The sequence below is a fragment of the Capra hircus genome, chromosome 5 (genome assembly GCF_001704415.2).
Source record: "Capra hircus breed San Clemente chromosome 5, ASM170441v1, whole genome shotgun sequence".
Lineage (NCBI taxonomy): Eukaryota > Metazoa > Chordata > Mammalia > Artiodactyla > Bovidae > Capra > Capra hircus.
This window is the reverse complement of record NC_030812.1, coordinates 26,365,032-26,384,469: the sequence shown is the minus strand read 5'-3', so window position 1 is coordinate 26,384,469 and position 19,438 is coordinate 26,365,032. Positions and strand designations below refer to the sequence as shown.

The 19,438-nt window shown below is 41.2% G+C and overlaps 1 protein-coding gene across 3 annotated transcripts in view; it reads left to right on the top strand.

Annotated features, from left to right (window-relative positions):
- Window positions 564-19,438, top strand: part of SP1 (Sp1 transcription factor) — a 37,888-nt gene continuing 19,013 nt past the window's right edge. Inside the window, exons 1-3 of one of the 3 annotated variants that reach the window (XM_018047545.1) lie at window positions 564-660; window positions 1,720-1,874; window positions 2,332-3,703. In XM_018047545.1, the coding sequence (XP_017903034.1) occupies window positions 654-660; window positions 1,720-1,874; window positions 2,332-3,703 (1,534 nt within the window). In that variant the 5' untranslated portion in view covers window positions 564-653. 3 annotated transcript variants of the gene reach the window in all.

Sequence of the window (19,438 nt, the reverse complement as noted above, 5' to 3'; positions counted from 1 at the left end):
GTTGGATTGGCTTTTATACACGTCAATTTGCGTCCTATCGCGTCTCTTTTCAGTGTTAATCCAATCATAACTTTCCTGGCTGCCCGCCTGATTTCTGATTGGTTTTGATCTGCTTCATCCTATCCCATTCCTGTCTACTTCTTACCTCCTCCCACTAGGACTTTGCCCAGGCACGTCCAAGCTTCTGGTTGGTTGTTGTTCTGTCATTCCAATGAAAGCTCTTCCAATCCCTCCTACTCACGGAGCCCGCCTGGCAGTTGACTGGCTTCTTCCCCAAGCCCATCATCTTTAGTTCCTGCCTACCTTCACTTCCTGCCTCTTTCATTGGCCTCTAAAACTGAGAGGCCGATCTTTTGGGGCGGACACCACGCACGCAACTTTGTCTTACACGCCTTAGAGAGCAAGCGAGCCTTGGCATTGGGCAATCTTCCCGTCTTTCTTCTGCAAGTCCCTCCTTTCTCCCTCCCTCATTGGGCGGGGCAGCAGTAAAGAGGCGGGGCCTAGGCCGGGCTTGTGGCGCGCTGCTCCCTCCTCCTTACCCCCCCCTCCCTGTCCGGTCCGGGTTCGCTTGCCTCGTCAGCGTCCGCGTTTTTCCTGGCCCCCCCCAACCCCCCCGGACAGGACCCCCTTGAGCTCGTCCCTCAGCTGCTACCATGAGCGGTAAGGATGAGTCCACTCCAAGCTTAGGGGTGGGAGGGGAGTGAGGGGGCGCGCGCGAGGGCTGACCGGGCGGTCCCCGCCGTGAGGGGGGGCGGGCGGGAGGCGGCGGCGGCGGCCTTGGTCCCGCCCGGGGCGGAGGGAAGGGAGGGAGAAGGGGCAGTGGCGGGGCCTCCGAGGAGGAGGAGGGGGATGGGCCACCCGCCCCGGGGGAGGGGGCATTGTGGCCTCGCCCGCCCCCTGCCCGCCCCGGCCACGGGGGACGGGCCTTACCCCCCACTACTCGGCTGCCCGCCTGAGGCTCCTCCTGCCGGGGGCTGGAGCCGCGGGGGCGGCCCGAGCAGAGCAGGCCCCGCCCGGGCCAACCGCCTCCCTGGTCCGCCCTCTGGTCGCGGCCGGCCCCAAGGCCCTCCTCCCTTCCCCCCCTGCCGTAGATTACCCCTCCCCCCGTAAATTACCCCTCCCCCCTACCGTCCCGCCCTTTCCACGCCCCACACCCCGAAACCGCCCTTTCCCTCTAGGGCCCGCCCTCTAGCCGCCCCGAATCGCTTGATTTCTAACCCCTGGACCTCTTTAGCCCCTTATTAGTATTTATAAATGTTTCCCCACCCAAACTTTTTATCTGTTCTTTTCCCCTTTCTCCTCCTTTCCTCTTGTTACTTTTTACACTTGAGTTTTTCTCTTTCTCCATTTCCTTTGACCCTAGTTTTTAGCAAACTTTCCATCCACCCACATGTTTTATGCCTTATCTATCCTTTTTTCCCCCCTAGGTTACTTTTTCAACATGCCCGCCGACCCTCGTATTTCCTGTACCAAAAGCACCTTTTCAATGTTTTCTGAGTTTAATTTTGTGCAAGGGAGAATTGAGGTCCAGTTTTGGCATCACTGAGCCTAGATCACACTCTACTGGTCTGCAACTGTTCCTTCTCCCCGAATCCTTTTTTTAATACTGGTGCCTTTCACCTTCCTGTTAGTCATTTGTTTCATTACAGCTTCTTTTATCCTTTCTCACTTTTTAAGTTTGCTTTATCCAATTTTAAGTTATTTAAAAATTATTTCTAGACCAAGATCACTCCATGGATGAAATGACAGCAGTGGTGAAGATTGAAAAAGGAGTTGGTGGCAATAACGGGGGCAATGGAAATGGTAGTGGTGCCTTTTCTCAGGCTCGAAGCAGCAGCGCAGGCAGTAGCAGCAGCAGCGGAGGAGGAGGGCAGGTAAGTGATGATCCTGACAGAATGGGGAAGGTGCTGAGAGGCTGTGAATATCCTTAGATGACTGTAGATGACTGTCTTTTTACAGAAAAAATTTTGGGGAAGGGCTAAACCATTTTATAGATAGGGAAGTAAGCACAGAGACAAGTGACTTGGAGATCCCCCTAAATGAGAGTTTCAACAGTATAGATAGATCCAACTTTTTGTTTGGTTGGGTTTTTCTTTTTTTTCCCCTTTTGCACTGTTACACTGCCCCCTGGTCTGGCAAATGGGTATCACTAAAGTAACTCCTTTCCTCTCCCTTATTTCTGGCCAGGAATCCCAGCCATCCCCTTTGGCTCTGCTGGCAGCAACTTGCAGCAGAATTGAGTCACCCAATGAAAACAGCAACAACTCCCAGGGCCCAAGCCAGTCAGGGGGCACAGGTGAGCTTGACCTCACAGCCACACAACTTTCCCAGGGTGCCAATGGCTGGCAGATCATCTCTTCCTCCTCTGGGGCTACCCCTACCTCGAAGGAACAGAGTGGCAGCAGTACCAACGGCAACAATGGCAGTGAGTCTTCAAAGAATCGCACGGTCTCCGGTGGGCAGTATGTTGTGGCTGCCACTTCCAACCTTCAGAACCAGCAAGTCCTAACAGGACTACCTGGAGTGATGCCTAATATTCAGTATCAAGTAATCCCACAGTTCCAGACCGTTGATGGGCAACAGCTGCAGTTTGCTGCCACTGGGGCCCAAGTGCAGCAGGATGGTTCAGGTCAGATACAGATCATACCAGGTGCAAACCAACAGATCATCACAAATCGAGGAAGTGGAGGCAACATCATTGCTGCTATGCCAAACCTACTCCAGCAGGCTGTCCCCCTTCAAGGCCTGGCTAATAATGTACTCTCAGGACAGACTCAGTATGTGACCAATGTACCAGTGGCCCTGAATGGGAATATCACCTTGCTGCCTGTCAACAGCGTTTCTGCAGCTACCTTGACTCCTAGCTCTCAAGCAGTCACGATCAGCAGCTCTGGGTCCCAGGAGAGTGGCTCACAGCCTGTCACCTCAGGGACTGCCATCAGTTCTGCCAGTTTGGTATCTTCACAAGCCAGTTCCAGCTCCTTTTTCACCAATGCCAATAGCTACTCAACAACTACTACCACCAGCAACATGGGAATTATGAACTTCACCACCAGCGGATCAGCAGGGACCAACTCTCAGAGCCAGACACCCCAGAGGGTCAGCGGGCTACAGGGATCTGATACTCTGAACATCCAGCAGAACCAGACATCTGGAGGTTCACTGCAAGCAAGTCAACAAAAAGAGGGAGAGCAAAACCAGCAGACACAGCAGCAACAACAAATTCTCATCCAGCCTCAGCTGGTTCAAGGGGGACAGGCTCTTCAGGCCCTCCAAGCCGCCCCATTGTCAGGGCAGACCTTTACAACTCAAGCTATCTCCCAGGAAACCCTCCAGAACCTTCAGCTTCAGGCTGTTCCAAACTCTGGCCCCATCATCATCCGGACACCAACAGTGGGGCCCAATGGACAGGTCAGCTGGCAGACTCTTCAGCTGCAGAACCTCCAAGTTCAGAACCCACAAGCCCAGACAATCACCTTGGCCCCAATGCAGGGTGTTTCTTTGGGGCAGACCAGCAGCAGCAATACCACCCTTACACCTATTGCCTCAGCTGCCTCCATCCCTGCCGGCACAGTCACTGTGAATGCTGCTCAGCTCTCCTCCATGCCTGGCCTCCAGACCATTAACCTCAGTGCATTGGGTGCTTCAGGAATCCAGGTCCACCAGCTTCCAAGCCTGCCCTTGGCGATAGCAAATGCCTCAGGTAAGACTTGAAATCTTGTGCATTTATCTCTAGAGCTACTTAGCATCTCAGCTGAAACCATTGAGTCTAAAGAAGAGGGAGTAGAATCTTTTGAGGGCAGTGCTTCTGAGGGCAAGTCATTTAGAGATAGCAATGATTCTAAGTCATTTGGAGCTGACTTAATAAGAACTTTTTCCTCTTCAGTTAATCTGTCCAGAAAGGAGCATTTCTGGGCAGTGTCCTTGGGGTCTCTGTACTTTCAGTGCCTGGTACTACAGTACAAGAGTGGGCAAACTTTTTCTTTAAAGGGCCAGATAGTAAATATTTTAGGCCTTGTGGGCCACATAAGTTCTCAGTTATGTGTACTTTTTTGTTTCTGCAACCTTTTAAAAATATAAAATATTCTTACCTTGAGGGCTTTATTTGGTTTGAGGGTTCTTCTCTGCTGATAGGAATGGATTATAAACTTATCTGTAGGGTAGTTATTAAATCATCAGATATTTCTCACAAACTGTAAGCAGGGGAAAACTGATGGATTCCAAAGGACTTCAACAAAGTTCCCTGGTTAATCTTTTAGTTAACCAGTAGAGCTACCCTTTGAGGTTTAATTTTTTCAACTCCTACTTAGCTTGAAAGTATTAATGTGTATTTTTAATAAGCTTCCTAGGTGATTTTCTTTTGTTTTGTTTCTTAAGCCTCCTAGGTAGTGATTCTAATACTTTCTAGATTAGAGAGCCACTTTCTAGACTGCTTTGAAACTAGTGTATGGTTGAAAGGTAGAAGAGAACAGAAGTGGGGCACAGAGTGGAGTGGGGAGATGGAATTGAGAGGAATTAGAAGTAAGAACTTTGAGGGGGAAAGAGAATTGTCAAGGAAGGAGATGTATATATTGGAATGTATGTTGAATCAGTTGACACTACTATTCAGTCATTTATTTTGAACTGTATTTTACTAGTATTGGTTAATTTGAAATTTAAAACCTCTATTTAAAACGGTGAGAATTTATTTAGAGTTTATCATTTTAAATTTCATGGTGATAGAACTAATCTTTAATGAAGCACATTAGGATACATATGTATCTTTATATTCTGGCATGATATATAGAAATTATGATGAGAAGTAGTTTAATACCACTGAACTTCTACTTCTGTTGGTGTATCTGTGGATTTGTTAATTGTTTACTTTTATTATAGAGTTCTCATTCTGTTTAGATTGGTTCTTATGTAAGAGAGGGTAACGAATAGGCAACCATATTTCCTGCCTCCTGCAGCTTAGGAAAATCTGTGGTGGGAGGTCTGCTCAAGTTCACTGCTTTCTTACAATCTTGTATGATTAAAATTACTACATTTTGAGCCTTAACAGACAGAAATTTTGTTAGTGAATTGGAATTTTTAAAATAGAAGGTTAGAGCTGAAAGAGACCTTAGGAATCATCTCATACTCCTGCCTTATTTTCCCGATAAGGACTTTGAGATACTGGGAAGCACGTATGTTATGAGACTACTCGCTGTTAGTTCTAGTCTGGCGCATCCATTACCTATTAATTTTAACTTGGGACAAGAGATGTCATGTTTCAACTTGGGACATGCTTTAAATTGTTAAAAATCTTTTGGAAAATATATCTTTTGTTAGTTTGAAATTTAAGGCTAGAGAGCTGGCAAGTGTTTATAGACTAAAAATTATGTGAGTAGAAATAGGAAAAGTTTATAAAAACTGAACCTAACAACTTCGAAAATTAGACACTTTCTGGGTGACTTACGTTTGTGTGTTTGTTTTCTCTTTGGTCTTAAGTTATTGAGATTGTTGCAGATAGTATTAATTTGGATCCTTGCAATGTGTAAACGGTTGATAACTTGAGCTCCAAGGAACAGTTATGAGACACTTTCATTGCTAAATCATGGTCTGGGGAAGTCTGCCATTTACTTTGTCATAGGATAGGGCTACCTTCCTAGCTGTTACTGATGGTCTCTGAGCTCTAGAAAACGCATGCCTTTCTATAAGAAAGTAGCAGCTTGACATTCACTAAGAAGAGAATGAAGCTCTGAAAGGCCATTTTGTGAGAGTTGAGATTGCTTTGTTAATAGTGGTTTTGAAGATATGTGTTTCCTCCTTTCTGGTTAGTCATAGTTGTGCAACATTTTTTCCCCTTCAATTGATCTGACTTCAGCCTTAATGAAAGATAATGCAGTCATTTCCTGGAGGCTTAGTGCTCTTTAGCTGTTGCCTGGCTGCTACAAAGTCTCTCATTTTACCCCTTTTTCTGGTATATAGTTATTTTATTAGAAAAATTCAGCCTCTTGGCAGTATGATGTAGTGGAAAGAGCGATTAATATGAACTCATGTTGTAAGATAGGTAAGTAGATAGCATTCTGCAAAGGGAGCCATTATTTTTAAATGGTTGTGGAAGACTGCAGCTTCTGTGTCACTTAATAGATTTAGTCTTTTTTTTTTTGGCCCTACCACATGGCTTCTTGTAGGATCCTAGTTCCCTAAATAGGGGTTGAACCCTTACACCCCCACCTCCCCCCTCTAGCAGTGAAATTGAAGAGTCCCAGCCACTGGACGGCCAGGGAATTTCCACATTTATTATTTTTAAAAGTCATCTTTTAAAACTTTTCTAAGTTCTCTTGTTGACTTTTATTATATTTATTTGTTTGCTTAAATATACAGGCAAAGGCACAAACTTAGACCCCAAATCAGGCACCCATCTCTGTATTCCTGTTTTTCACAGTTCTGCCACTGGTGGGTGATAGTGAAGTAGGGACCACCCGGTAATGTGGAATGATCTATTGGCTCTTAGTTTTTGTTGTTATTTTTTAAGTGAGCAGCTTTTCCTTTTTTAAAAAACTAACACCCTGTCCGCTTTATTCTTTTATCAACACTCTTTTCCTCTCATTTGGTAGTTATACGCTCTGATCTCGGTTCTGGGTTTTTTTTTTTTTTTTTTTTTTAAGCTTCAAGCTTCAGACTTTTTTCTCAGCCCTGGCTAAGTTCAAAAAACTCTTCCCCAAGGTTGAGGAGGGGCCAGTTTTGAAAGACTTAGTTTGGATGACTTCGTGGGAGTTCTGCCTAACAAAGAGTGCGGGACTGGGCTTTGGCAAGAGAATAAAACATATTTCCTTGATAGCTATAATTGACTCATGAAGCAAATTTCAGACACTAAAAATAAAAATTTCACATCTGCTTAGTTTTATTGGGGTCAGGAAAATGTCTCCTCTTAGAAGTTCAGTTGAATGTGATACCAGAGTTGGTTTGCCAACAGTGTTGCTAAACTTGGGGTCAGATTGCTGAGACCTATTTTGTTAACAGAGTTGTATTTTAGACTAGTTCATTTGAACATAAGTGTTAAGTAGGTTTAGTTGGTTTAAATGTGTCCAGAATTATCATTCTAGTGCAAAGGGTCATATAAGAGAATTTTCTATTTTAAAGTAATATACTTCTATTGACTATAACATCAAATGTTTCAGCATCATTTGCTTTCTTTAGTGTGATTTTATAAGTGTAATTTAAATGAGTTCAGTGTAAGTAGAAAAGATCTTTAAAATCTAGGTGCCTTGATTGATTTGGAAAGACTGAGAAGACAGTCTTGAGAGTTTTTCATTTGTTCCTATTTATTTATTCCAGTGGCTTTCTGTCAATGACGTCATTGTTAAATATCATTGCATTGTGTAATGTGGTCCTTTTAGTTCTTAATTAAATAACAAGAGCACAAGGGTGCCTAGTGTTTTGGAAAAATTTAGTATCGGTTCTGTTCTCAGATCTCCCTTTCTCTTTATTCTACATTGTAAAGTAGCATATAAATGTTGGCACTAAAAATGTAGTTCTGCTCATTTCTTGGTTCTAATTGTTTTGTTGTCCCTCCTTGAAAATATTTTAAATGTAAGAGGAACACCTGTAGAAAAGCTGTATTACATAACGTTCTGTAAGTTACTGATTGGGTAAACATTAATAGATAATAATTAGTTGAAATTTTTCAGTTTGCCGTTTAATTGAAAAACAAGTGTATTTTTCATATTTCTTGTGGAAGGTATGTCAAAATAAGCAGGGTGACAATATACAGCCTTGACGTACTCCTTTTCCTATTTGGAACCAGTCTGTTGTTCCATGTCCAGTTCTAACTGTTGCTTCCTGACCTGCATACAGGTTTCTCAAGAGGCAAGTCAGGTGGTCCGGTATTCCCATCTCTTTCAGAATTTTCCACAGTTTATTGTGGTCCACACAGTCAGAGGCTTTGGCATAGTCAATAAAGCAGAAATAGGTGTTTTTCTGGAACTCTCTTGCTTTTTTGATGATCCAGCAGATGTTGGCAATTTGATCTCTGGTTCCTCTGCCTTTCCTAAAACCAACTTGAACATCTGGAAGTTCATGGTTCCACGTATTGCTGAAGCCTGGCTTGGAGAATTTTGAGCATTACTTTGCTAGCGTGTGAGATGAGTGCAGTTGTGCGGTAGTTTGAGCATTCTTTGGCATTGCCTTTCTTTGGGATTGGAATGAAGACTGACCTCTTCCAGTCCTGTGGCCACTGCTGAGTTTTACAAATTTGCTGGCATATTGAGTGCAGCACTTTCACAGCATCATCTTTCAGGATTTGAAATAGCTCCACTGGAATTCCATCACCTCCACTAGCTTTGTTCGTAGTGATGCTTTCTAAGGCCCACTTGACTTCACATTCCAGGATGTCTGGCTCTAGGTGAGTGATCACACCATCGTGATTATCTGGGTCGTGAAGATCTTTTTTGTACAGTTCTTCTGTGTATTCCTGCCACCTCTTAATATCTTCTGCTTCTGTTAGGTCCATACCATTTCTGTCCTTTATCGAGCCCATCTTTGCATGAAATGTTCCCTTGGTATCTCTGATATTCTTGAAGAGATCTCTAGTCTTTTTTCATTCTGTTGTTTTCCTCTATGTCTTTGCATTGATCGCTGAAGAAGACTTTCTTATCTCTTCTTGCTGTTCTTTGGAACTCTGCATTCAGATGCTTATATCTTTCCTTTTCTTCTTTGCTTTTTGCTTCTCTTCTTTTCGCAGCTATTTGTAAGGCCTCCCCAGACAGCCATTTTGCCTTTTTGCATTTCTTTTCCATGGGGATGGTCTTGATCCCTGTCTCCTGTATGGATGTGAGAGTTGAACTGTGAAGAAATCTGAGCGCCGAAGAATTGATGCTTTTGAACTGTGGTGTTGGAGAAGACTCTTGAGAGTCCCATGGACTGCAGGGAGACCCAACCAGTCCATTCTGAAGGAGATCAGCCCTGGGATTTCTTTGGAAGGAATGATGCTAAAGCTGAAACTCCAGTACTTTGGCCACCTCATGCAAAGAGTTGACTCACTGGAAAAGACTGATGCTGGGAGGGATTGGGGCAGGAGGAGAAGGGGATGACACAGGATGAGATGGCTGGATGGCATCACCGACTTGATGGATGTGAGTTTAAGTGAACTCTGGGAGTTGGTGATGGACAGGGAAGCCTGGCGTGCTGCAATTCATGGGGTCGCAAAGAGTCGGACACGACTGAGTGACTGAACTGAACTGATGTCAGAATAGTATTATCCCTAACATTTAACATTATTATACTAGATCTGCAGCATTATTTAAAAGGTACATGTCCATACTGTGACTACATTGTTAATGCCATGCTAGGTTTTAAGAATTGGTCCTTTTAGAAGACCCTGAAAAAGTTTCTGAAGAAAGTTTTTTCCTTCAGAATTGGTTGCAAATCTGGACTATAATTTGAATTTGTACTTCCGTTCCAGTGTTTTTTAAGCTCTGGCAATATTACTTGTTTGACAAGTTTGGGTATACCTATCTGATTTATTCTGAATCTTTTTCACCCTATACCTGTATACAAAATTAATAATTTAACATGTACAAAATAAATAATAATTTAACAATTTTGAAGAAGGGGTTAAAATATAAAATACCCAGGTCAAGACAAAGATGTGCCCTTTATGAGACGAGAGAATCAGTTAAAAATCTACATGTCCAGGAATTCCCTGGAGGTCCAGTGGTTAGTACTCAGGGCCTTCACTGCTGTGGGCTTGTGTTCAATCACTGGTCATGCTTCAAGGTTCAGCCAAACCAAAAAAAAAGCAAAGCAAACAAATCTACATTTCTGAGAAAAAAAAATTTAATGGTGTTCATAGTAAATCAAATGTCTGCTGCAAGTAATCCAGATAAGGTAAAATGCTATTGAGATGGAGCTTTTCAGATTATTCCATGTGTTCTTCATTAACTTGACACTGTTTGGATTGCTTAGAAGTTATAGCTCTTTGCAAACATGTTGTAATTAAACCAGACTCTCCATGTTAATAGCAGTTAAACTGAAGATTGCTGGAGTTGGAAACCCTCATCCCCTCCCATACTCTTCTTTTGAAACCTAAGGTGTAGAAAGATTCAGTAACTTGTCAGAGGTCATTGACAAAATTTACAGTGACAGATCTTTTGACTTCAGATCAATATCATTTCCACCACACTACTACTCTCTTGTAGAAACATCGATTTGTTTTTTGACCCAATTCAGTTATTTTGAAGAGTTAAATTGTAACTTAAGACAAAAAATTAAAAAAAAAGAAGCAAAAAGCATGGTTAAATCAACAGCCTTTTTATAAACCTTGTTATGGATCAGAATTGTTACAACCAGATCTATTAATTTGAATTTATTTAATCTGTAATTAAATGTTATGTAAATAATCAATGATATGAGTACATTAAGGAAGGAAGGAGCAAGATGGTAAAAGAGAAGTCAGAGATTTTCATAATCAGTTTTTTGAAAGCATGAAGGTCCGCTGTTATATTGGCGTGAGAGTGTTATTCTGGTGGCTCAGTAAAGAATATGCCTGCAGTGGGGGAACCCTGCGTTCGATCACTGAGTTGGGAAGATCCCCTGGAGGAGGGCATGGCAACCCATTCCAGTATTTTTGCCTGAAGAATCTCCATGGACAGAGGATCCCGGCAGCCTACAGTCCATTGGGTCACGGAGTTGAACATGACTGAGCGACTAAGCACAGCACAGCACATTACCCAACCCTCCTTTTTTTTTCCCCTTACTAGGAAGATGTGATATGTTTCCCTGATTGTACCTAATTTTTTCCTTGATGGATTTGAGACGTTTTTATAGCAAACTTTCTCCTTATTGTCCCTACTATTTTCCATTTTATTCTGAAAATTTCCTTTCAGTGCCTTCCTTCTACTCCCATATTTCTGATTAAATAGTATATGTATATCTCTTGATGTACTAGGGGATATGGTTTAACAACCTTTTTTTTTTTTTAAAGTATGTATTTTTAGCTGTGCTGGTTGCTGTGCATGGGGTTTCTCTAGTTGCGGCAAGTGGGGCTACTCAGGTTGCTGTGTGCAAGTTATTGTGGTGGCTTCTCTTGTTGCGGAGCCTGTGCTCTAGGGTTTGGGGGCTCAATAGTTGTGGTGCATGGTCTTAGTTGCCCTTCAGCATGTGGGATCTAGTTCCCCAAGAGATTGAACCCATGTCCCCTGGGTTGGCAGGCGGATTCTTAACTACTGGACCACCAGCGAAGTCCTAAAAAAAACCTTGGAGAAACTGTATAGGGCCTGATTTTGTCCAGGCCCTAGACAGACAATGCATAATATTTCTTACAGTTACTGGTGATACATCTGAAAGTAATCTGCTTAGGATTCTTTGGCAGTTTCTTGCATTTGTGAAGAAAAATGTACTTTAAATGTATACAGGCCACTTGTTTTCTTTTTTTTTGAATCTTTATTCATCCCATTTGTCTTAAAGAAGGTAAAAAGCCTGTAACTCTGAAAACTATTTGAAAATTTTTTATATTGTCAAGAAATTTTTTTCTTTTGGTATTCTTTTAAAGGATTATCTGTTGGCATTATTACGTTTTGAATGGCCTCCTTATTTATTCTTAAATGCTGTTAAGAAATGCAGTAATACTCATGGTTCAGTTAACTTACATAGGCATTTAACTAACACCAGTATACTTAGTAATGTAACTGCTCCCTACAAGGCTTAAGAATTAGATGCAAAAGTGTTAAGTGGAAGTGGGTTCTAACTTTGATGCTTCGTTCATAGACAAGTTTAATGAAATTTATTGAGCATTTATTGTATATCAAATGTGTTAGGCTCTTGGAATTCATTGAACAGATGATATTGTCTCTTGCCTTCTTGGAGCTCCAGTTGCTATTGTGCTATAGTTACCTACACTTAATGCATTTTAAGGGGGACCAGTTCAGAATCCACCTGCAATGTGGGAGACCTGGGTTTAATCCCTGGGTTGGGAAGATCCCCTGGAGAAGCAGGGGATCCCACTGGAGTGGCGACCCACTCCAGTATTCTTGCCTGACAGAGGAGGCTGGTGGGCTGCAGTCGTTGGGATCACAAAGAGTTGGATATGACTGAACAAATAACCATATATACAGTTTCCACAACTAATCATGAGAGTTACAGCAAAGTAAATGAGATAATAGGCCCCACAGTATTTTGGATTTAAATTAGTCTTCTTGTACTGTGTCATGTATTGTCAGGTTATTAATTTTTAATTAAAAATGTTGCCATGCCCTTTAAATACTTAAACTGTTTTTACCTATAATTTTGGCTCAAGTTTATAAAAGCAGATCCATGGCAAGAGGGAAGAGATTTGTATAAATTTTGTGATGTACTTAATGATATTTTTCTTTGGTCACTGTTAAATCCCTGGCATTTATGTAGTTTTAAGGGAAAATTGTTTAAAATGAAAGAATATGCAAGGCAATATAGTTTGCCTTTTTTTTAACTGATTTTTTTTTTCTTATTTATTTGTCTACATCAGATCTTAGTTGAGTCATGTGGGATCTTTCGTTGAGGCGCACAGACTCTATAATTGTGGTGCGTGGGCTCAGTAGATGTGGCAGATGGGCCCTGTCATTGCAGTGCTCGGGATCATTGCTCCGTGGCATGTGGGATCTTAGTTCCCCAACCAGGGATCACATCTGTTGTCCTTGAGTTGGAAGGCAGATTCTTAACCACTGGACCACCAGGGAAGTCCCTAAGTAATTATTTTTAGGAAAAAAACCATGTAACATAAAATTTACCATCTTAACCCTTTTTAAGTGAACAGGTCAGTAGTGTTAGGTACATTCATGTTGTTATGCAACAGATCTCCAAAACTTTTTCATCTTACAAAATTGAAACACAGTCTATACCTCTTAAGATCTGTATTTCCCCTCTTTCCCAGACCTTTGCAGTCATTATTCTACTTTGTATTTCAGTGAATTTGATTACTTTAGGTATACCATACAAGTGGAATCATACAGTATTTGTCTTTTTGCAACAAGCTTATTTCATTTAGCATAATGTCTTCTGAGCTCAACCATATTGCAGCATGTGACAGGATTTCCTTCCTTTTTTAAAAAAGTCACTTATTTATCTATTAATAGTTATTTATTTGGCTATTCCAGGTCTTCATTGGAGCGCGTGATATCTTTAGTTATAGTATGTGAGCTCCTAGTTGCAGCACATGGGATCTGGTTCCCTGACCAGGGATTGAACCTGGGCCCTCTTCAGTGGAAGCAGAGAGTCTTAACTTCTGGACCTCTTGGGAAGTCCCAAGCGTACTTTTAAAGATAAATCATGCTTAGGTAACTGGTAATTGCTTACCTTCTTATTTTGATTCCCTATATACAAATGACTGCAGAAAACAAAGATGGCTTGTTGCTGGCAAGCATTTCCCTTTTTGGAATTGATTCATTGACCCCTCTGAGCCCCAGAAAATGACAAATTGTCCTTTTATCCCATATTGGATATCCTCCTCTAGCTCATATAGAGGTTTAGGAAATTGTAGCATGGCCAGGTATCTTGGTGCAGTGGTAATTAATCTTTTAGTCAAATACCCGATCAGAGCTATCTTAATAAAAGCACTAACATATGATCACATTGTATTATTTTTAACTGAAATGTGAAATTCAGATGCATCCAGACTTTAATTACTAATAGGTCTTTGATTTACTCCTGAAAACATCATGATGACTAATTAACTTAAGTCTTAAAATTTTATTAGAATAACCAGGATGGAGGTATTATAAAATATTATTCTATTACATTATCTAGATGTGTCTTACCATTAAAATTTAAGAACTAGGCATTTATTTAAACTTTTAAGAAATAGGCACATGCAATAGAGATTATATGAAATAGGCACCTTCATTTCCAGTACTACTTTCTTAGTACTGAAAATTATTACTCCATGGACTGTTTGGTTTTAATCATTACTTTGCAAAGGAATTTGATGCTGTTTAAAGTGGTCCTGGGGCTTCCCTGGTGGCTCAGTGGTAAAGAATCCACCTGCCAGTGTAGTGGACATGGCTTCCGTCCTTGATCCAGAGGGGATCCCACATGCTAAGCTCATGCGCCACAACTACTGAGCCTGTGCTCTAGAGCCCAGGAGCCACAGCTGCTGAGCCCATGTGCCACAACTGCTGAAGCCCACTTGCCCTCGAGCCTGTGCTATGATAAATAAGTAAATATTTATTAAATAAATAAAAGTGGTACTGGGACTTCCCTGGTGGTCCAGAGGTTAGTACTCTACACTCCCAGGACAGGGAGCCCAAGTTCAATTTGTGGTTGGGAACTAGATCCCACATGCTGCAGCTAAAGATCCCATGTGCCATAACTAAGACTCAGCACAGCCAAATAAATGTTCTTAAAAATAATATTAAATAAAAGTGGTATCAGCCAAGAGATTTGTCCATTTCCAAAAAGCTAAGCATCAAACTTATAGCAGACTTTTTTTTAAGCCCCATAAAACCTCAGTATTATAGATAACTTTGTCCAGAATGATTCTCTTGATAACAGTGTCACTGAAGGATTACTAATTTTGCATCATCTGAAAACCCGCTCATAAAAGGAAGACATCCCAGGGCCACTGTAAAGATTGTTTGGACATACTTGGCATTGTGCTCAGTATGCTCTATAGTACTGTACGTAGAGGAAACCAAAATTTGGGGTTGACCAAAAAGTTTGTTCGGGTTTTTCCATAAGATGTGATGGAAGAACCTAACAAACTTTGGCCAACCCAATTAAAGGTTATGTTTGGAAAGCATAAGCTTCTGTTTCAGCAGTCAGGTTTAGAGGCTTTTTCTAGTTCTGGTTCAAACAGCACCATCCGGCCCTTGCAGTTGCATTCTGAAACCTGAAATGGAAGTTGGTGATGAAACCTACCGCTGCACATGAATAGGTGTGTTTATGAATGAGTCATATTGTGTCCTGTCTCCTGTTTTCTTATATCCCCTCCCCACTATCCCTATTTCTATTCCCAACCTCCTGTGAGACATGGTACTATGAACAAACTCAGGTGCTTGCTCAAGAGAACTCTTTTTTTGTTGTTGTTATGATGCTGTTAGGAGGGAAAATGAAATGACTCTTTGAAAGTACAATATAAAAATCCACAAAATTATTGAGAGATTGGGAACAGTTGTTGGAAAGTTGTTCTGTTTAGTTAGTACTATTTTGGATGAGAAATAGATGACGGACTATAAGTGGGATCTTAGAGCCAAAATACAGTGGGGTTTTGTTTGAAATATTGTTTTTGAAGATGAACACATCTCACATCCTGTGTTGTATAAGGTGAAACAGTTTAGCTGGATGAAATAAGTCCAGTTCTGAAACTAGCAGTAATTGAAAATCCTTTGTGAAAGAAAAAGTGTGTCCTGAGGGAGATACTTAGTATGGACAGGGGAATGACATACTAGGATCCAGATAAATCATAGCTTTGCTGCTTAACTGGCTACATGACTTAGGGGAAGTTCTTCATCCTCTCCTTTATACTAGAGGGTTAGTATGATACCCCCATGGAATTACTAGGATTAAATGAGGTAGATAACATAATGGAGAAGGCGATGGCATCTCACTCCAGTACTCTTGCCTGGAAAATCCCATGGACGGAAAAGCGTGGTAGGCTACAGTCCATGGGTTCGTGAAGAGTCGGACACGACTGAGCGACCTCACTTTCACTTTTCATTTTCATGCATTGGAGAAGGAAATGGCAACCCACTCCAGTGTTCTTGCCTGGAGAATCTCAGGGATGGCGGAGCCTGGTGGGCTGCCGTCTATGGGGTTGCACAGAGTCAGACACGACTGAGGCGACTTAGCAGCAGCAGATAACATAATGTTGATCCTCAACACACATTAGTGCCCATATCTCAATAGAAGTTATGTCCTCCCATTCAGTTAAAAGTAGGATTTTGATTACTTAGCTGAAGGCTGCTCTTTAAAGTTGTGTCTAAGATCTTTGCGTTCTTTCTTGCCCATTATATTTCTTGCCCATTGGTGTAGTCATTAAACTATAATAACTGCCAAAGGGAATAAACTCCAGCCAGTATGCTTTGTTCTTTCATAAACCATTCTGGTAAAAACAGCAGTTGGATTACCCATAAATTTTCTGTTTCTTTATCTCTTGTTGGCTCAGTTATAACCTTGGTACAGACTGTTTGCTAGAAGAACATTCTTGATGAACACTTTGTTGACTCTCCATCTAATGATAATTAGGTTTCTTAATTTTTGTTTCAATGAGTTATTTTTCTGTCCCTGTGTTCTTGAGTTGTTTGGTTTTCTACACGTTAAGACAGTTTTATTTTTTCCTTTTACCTTTCTAGAACTTGGTTTTACTAAATCACTGTTTTACTTTCTTTTTTACTCTCAGCTAATTCCTGTCTCACCTATCTCACCCCCTCACCCCAAAAAAGCGCACCCGTTCAAAAATGACTGTGAAATGATTTAGGACATCTAGGCAGGTTTGAAGGATAATACAGTGAATTTTTTTTTTTTACCCCATCCCAGTTCACAAAATGATTTATTACAAATATTAAAACTCACAAAATTTGTCTGCCCTCTTAAGATTATAAAAAATTGCTGCTAAACTGTGTGGTTTTATCAATTAATGATTGTTTTGATAGTGTGTGTAAACTCACTTGTTTCAATCTTCTGTTGCAAAAGCAGAGTAGAAAATTGAGAAACTGGTTAGGGCTGAACCAACTTAAGTTAGTGATTTTGGAACTTCTTGACTTCTGTTCATCTACAGAGCAAGGATGATGATTATATTCTTCTCAGTTCTTTGTGGTAATGTAGATTCTTAATGTAGATATCTGTAGTACATACAGAGACCTGAGACATTTGGTAGCTGTTTTTTGTACAGTTTTAGGTATGTCAGTGTTTTAGATCTTAAATGCCTACAGGAACAGGGCAGGAACCACCTCTGTTTTTCTTAATACAGAGCATGTTTGGTAGCACAAACCTATGGATACAGAATAACTTATCTAAAGGGAAAACACTGGTTGCTCACAAAGGACTGCTAGGTAAATTACAGTTCAGTATGGAAAATGGAAAAATTCAAAGCATTTACTTAATAGAGCTCTCTAGAGCTAAAATTAGAAAACTTGTTCATTCATTTAGTCATGTCCGACTCTTTGCAACTCCATGGACTGCATGCAGCATGCCGAGCTTCCCTGTCCTTCACTTACTCCTGGAGTGTGCTCAAACTCACGTCCATTGAGTGGGTGATGCTGGTGTCCGACCATCTCATTCTCTGTCACCCCTTCTCCTGCCCTCAGTCTTTCTCTGCATCAGTCTTTTCCAGTGAGTTGGCTCTTCACGTCAGTTGGCCAAAGTATTGGAGCTTTAGCGTCAGTCCTTCCAGTGAATATTCAGAGTTGATTTCCTTTAGGATGGACTGGTTGGATCTCCTTGCAGTCCAAGGGACTCTGAAGAGTCTTCTCCAGCACCACAGTTCAAAAGCATCAATTCTTTGGTCCTGGTCCTCAGCCTTCTTCATGGTCCAACTCTCACATCCAAACGTGACTGCTGGAAAAACCATGGCTTTTGACTATACATAGCTTTGTCAGCAAAGTGATGTCTCTGCTTTGTAATAAACTGTCTAGGTTTGTCATAGCTTTCCTTGTAAGAAGCAAGCATCTTTTAATTTTATGGCTGCAGTCACCATCCATAGTGATTTTGGAGCCCAAGGGAAAAAAAATCTGTCACTGTTTCCTTGTTTTCCCCTTCTGTTTGCCATGAAATGATGGGACCAGATGCCATATCTTAGTGTTTTGAATGTTGAAGTTTAAGCCAGCCTTTTCACTCTTCTTTCACCCTTATCAAGAGGCTCTTTAGTTCCTTTTCTACCATTAGAATGGTATCATCTACATGTCTAAGGTTGTTGATATTTCTCCTGGCAATCTTGATTCCACCTTGTGATTCATCCAGCCTGGCATTTTGCATGATATACTCTACATTGAAGTTAAATAAAATAAGCTGGGTGACAATATACAGTATTGATGTACTCTTTCCAGATTTTGAACCAGTCCATTGTTCCATGTCCAGTTCTAACTGGTAAGGTGGTCTGGTATTCCCATCTTTTTTTAAAGAGTTTCCCGAAGTTTTTTGTGATCCACATGACTTCATTCGTGTAGTCAATGAAGCAGAAGTAGGTGTTTTTCTGGAATTCCTTTGCTTTCTCTATGATCCAGCTGTTGCTGCTGCTAAGTCGCTTCAGTCGTGTCCGACTCTGTGCAACCCCATAGACGGCAGCCCACCAGGCTCCCCTGTCCCTGGGATTCTCCAGGCAAGGACACTGGAGTGGGTTGCCATTTCCTTCCCCGCTATGATCCAGCAAATGTTGGCAGTTTGATCTCTGATTCCTCTGGCTCTTCTGAATCCAGTTTGTACATCTGGAAGTTCTCAGCTCGCTTACTGTTGAAGCCTAGCTTGAAGGATTTTGAGCATTACCTTTGATGATAGGAAAAAATATTTTTAATAAATTAATCAAATTTTTTTTGGCCATGCTGCTCAGTTTGTGTGATCTTAGTTCCCCAACCAGAAACTGAATCCAGGCCAAGGCCGTGAAAGCTTGGAATCTTAACCACTAGGCCACCAGGAAACTCCCTAAATATATTTTTAAATAACTTGGTTAAGTGGTATTGGTAAAAACATTAAACAATAAAAATAATTCTGAAAATATAGTAAAAATTAATTGAACTTTAACTATTCAAAGATAATCGTTGTTGAAATTTTGGTGATCATCCTTCCAGCCATGTTTTTGTACCTTTGTGTACAATTTACAAAGAAGTCTATATATTTTATTAATACTAAAATAGTATTATACTCTTTATAGTGCTTCATAATATTATTTTTACTGAACAGTATATCATATACATTTTTCATAAATAATAAACATCATCATCATTTTAAATGATGGTATGGAAATTTCATGGTATGTTAGTACTGCAGCTGCTGCTGCTGCTGCTGCTAAGTCGCATCAGTCATGTCCGACTCTGTGCGACCCCATAGACGGCAGCCCACCAGGCTCCCCTGTCCCTGGGATTCTCCAGGCAAGAACACTGGAGTGGGTTGCCATTTCCTTCTCCAGTGCATGAAAGTGAAAAGTGAAAGTGAAGTCGTTCCATCGTGTCGGACTCTTCGCGACCCCATGGACTGCAGCCTACCAGGCTCCTCTGTCCATGGGATTTTCCAGGCAAGAGTACTGGAGTGGGGTGCCATTGCCTTCTCCGATGTTAGTACTAGGATATGCTTAACTCTACTGATGTACTTTTTTTCCACCCTAAAATTTCATTGTTACAAGTAATGCTGTGATGAACATCACTGTTTATACTTTTTAGATTAAAATTTTATTAAGTGAGTGATTCTATTCCTAGGTTTATTTCTAAGAGAAATGAAAACATAAATTAACACAGAAATGTATGAAAACACACATCCACACAGAAATAGCAGCACTGTTCATGATAGCTGA